The following is a 1,692-nucleotide window of genomic DNA, read 5'->3' on the forward strand; positions in this document are numbered from 1 at the left end:
ACTTCGGGACTTATTTGAGATTGTTTTGGTGGCTGATATGAAACCCGGTTTTTATCTTTATGAAGATGTTTTCAATGCTTTCTTTTGATAAGATTAGTAATCAATTCCTTGCCTTATTCCATCATACGTCATATGAATATATAGTACATACCGCGCTAGGGTTACAACTCAATACGGGCCTTGGACTAGGCCATACAATATTACCCTATTCGACTCTATTACCCCCCCTAAGTCGGAGCATAAGGATTCAATATGCCCAACTTGCTAACAAGAGACATAAACTGGAAAATACCAAGAGCTTTAGTGAGAACGTCAGCTAATTGAACCTTGGTAGAGACAAATGAGGGGGCAATGAGACCGGACTGGATGGCATCTCGTACGTAATGACAATCAATCTCGATATGTTTGGTACGTTCATGGAACACCGGATTTTGAGCAATATGCAGTGCGGACTTACTATCACTAAAAACCGAGACAGGAGATGGATGAGAGACTCCAAAATCGGATAACAAGCCTTTAAGCCATGTTATTTCGCACGTCAACGCACGTAGAGCGCGATATTCTGCCTCTGCTGACGACAAAGAAACCGTGGGTTGTTTTTTAGTTTTCCAAGAGACCGGAGACGAGCCCAAAAATACAAACCAACCCGTGACAGAACGGCGAGAAAGCGGACACTTTGCCCAGTCGGAATCGCACCAACCCGTGAGCTGGAGGTCGGATGCAATAGGAAGAAAAATCCCCTGCCCGGGCGTACCTTTCAGGTAATGAAGAACACGGAGCGCAGCATGCCAATGATCTTGTTGGGGTGCACTCATAAACAGTGATAGCACATGAACAACATAATAAATATCGGGCCTTGTGACGGCGAGATAAACAAGACGCCCAACGAGGCGCCTATATGGTTCCGGATTACCAAGAGGAGGGCTATCAGAACTCCCCAGCTGATGATGCTGCTCCATAGGCGTGGATGCCGGCTTACAACCAAGGAGACCCGTGATAACGCCTTATTTTACGTATTTGTATCCCATATTTTATCCCTTGTTTGATCGAGTTAATAACTCGAGTCGGCTTTATTCACTCATATTAGTGTTAAATAGAGTATTTGTCAATTAGTTTTAAATAATGAAATTATATATTATTTTTGGATATTGGTACTGTTTTCGTCTTTTCATTTTATAGGTATCTTGTTCGAGTAAGAAAAGCGGTTCAAGACGGATTAAAGAAAGACGAACCGAAATGAACCATACTTGAGCTGACAAATTCAACATTGCACCTTCTTTCTCGAATTGGGCTGCATTAGTCTTGTGATGTGGGCCGCATGCTTGTGTTGGTCATCAACTCCATACATTGTTTATTGGTTTGCTAGAGTAAAGCCAAGAATTGGACAAATAACAAAGGGCCCATACACTTGGACTTGTGTCTGGGATTGATTGGGGAGCAACGAAAAGGAGGGGCTTCATTTTTAGAGCAGGCGGGACAGAATTCAGAGGCAGCCGTCTTTGGCTTAGACAAGAGCACGAAACAGAGAGGAGAGGAGTAGATTAGTTTAGAGTAGATTTATATTTGCAAGAAAACAATCAAAAATCATCATTTCTTTACGTTTCTTAATTTAATATACTCCCTCCTATTCTAGATAACTGTCCCATCTACCATTTCCGTCTATTCACATAACTGTCCCATTTACCATATTTG

The 1,692-nt window shown here is 42.1% G+C and overlaps 1 protein-coding gene across 1 annotated transcript; it reads right to left on the reverse strand.

Moving 5' to 3' along the window:
* Positions 1-227: 227 nt before the first annotated feature.
* LOC141635550 (secreted RxLR effector protein 161-like) lies at positions 228-959 on the reverse strand. Its single transcript, XM_074446713.1, has one exon. It carries the CDS (start codon positions 957-959, stop codon positions 228-230), a length of 732 nt encoding a protein of 243 aa, XP_074302814.1.
* Between the last annotated feature and the right edge of the window lie 733 nt (positions 960-1,692).

This window comes from Silene latifolia, chromosome 2, assembly GCF_048544455.1.
Source record: "Silene latifolia isolate original U9 population chromosome 2, ASM4854445v1, whole genome shotgun sequence".
Lineage (NCBI taxonomy): Eukaryota > Viridiplantae > Streptophyta > Magnoliopsida > Caryophyllales > Caryophyllaceae > Silene > Silene latifolia.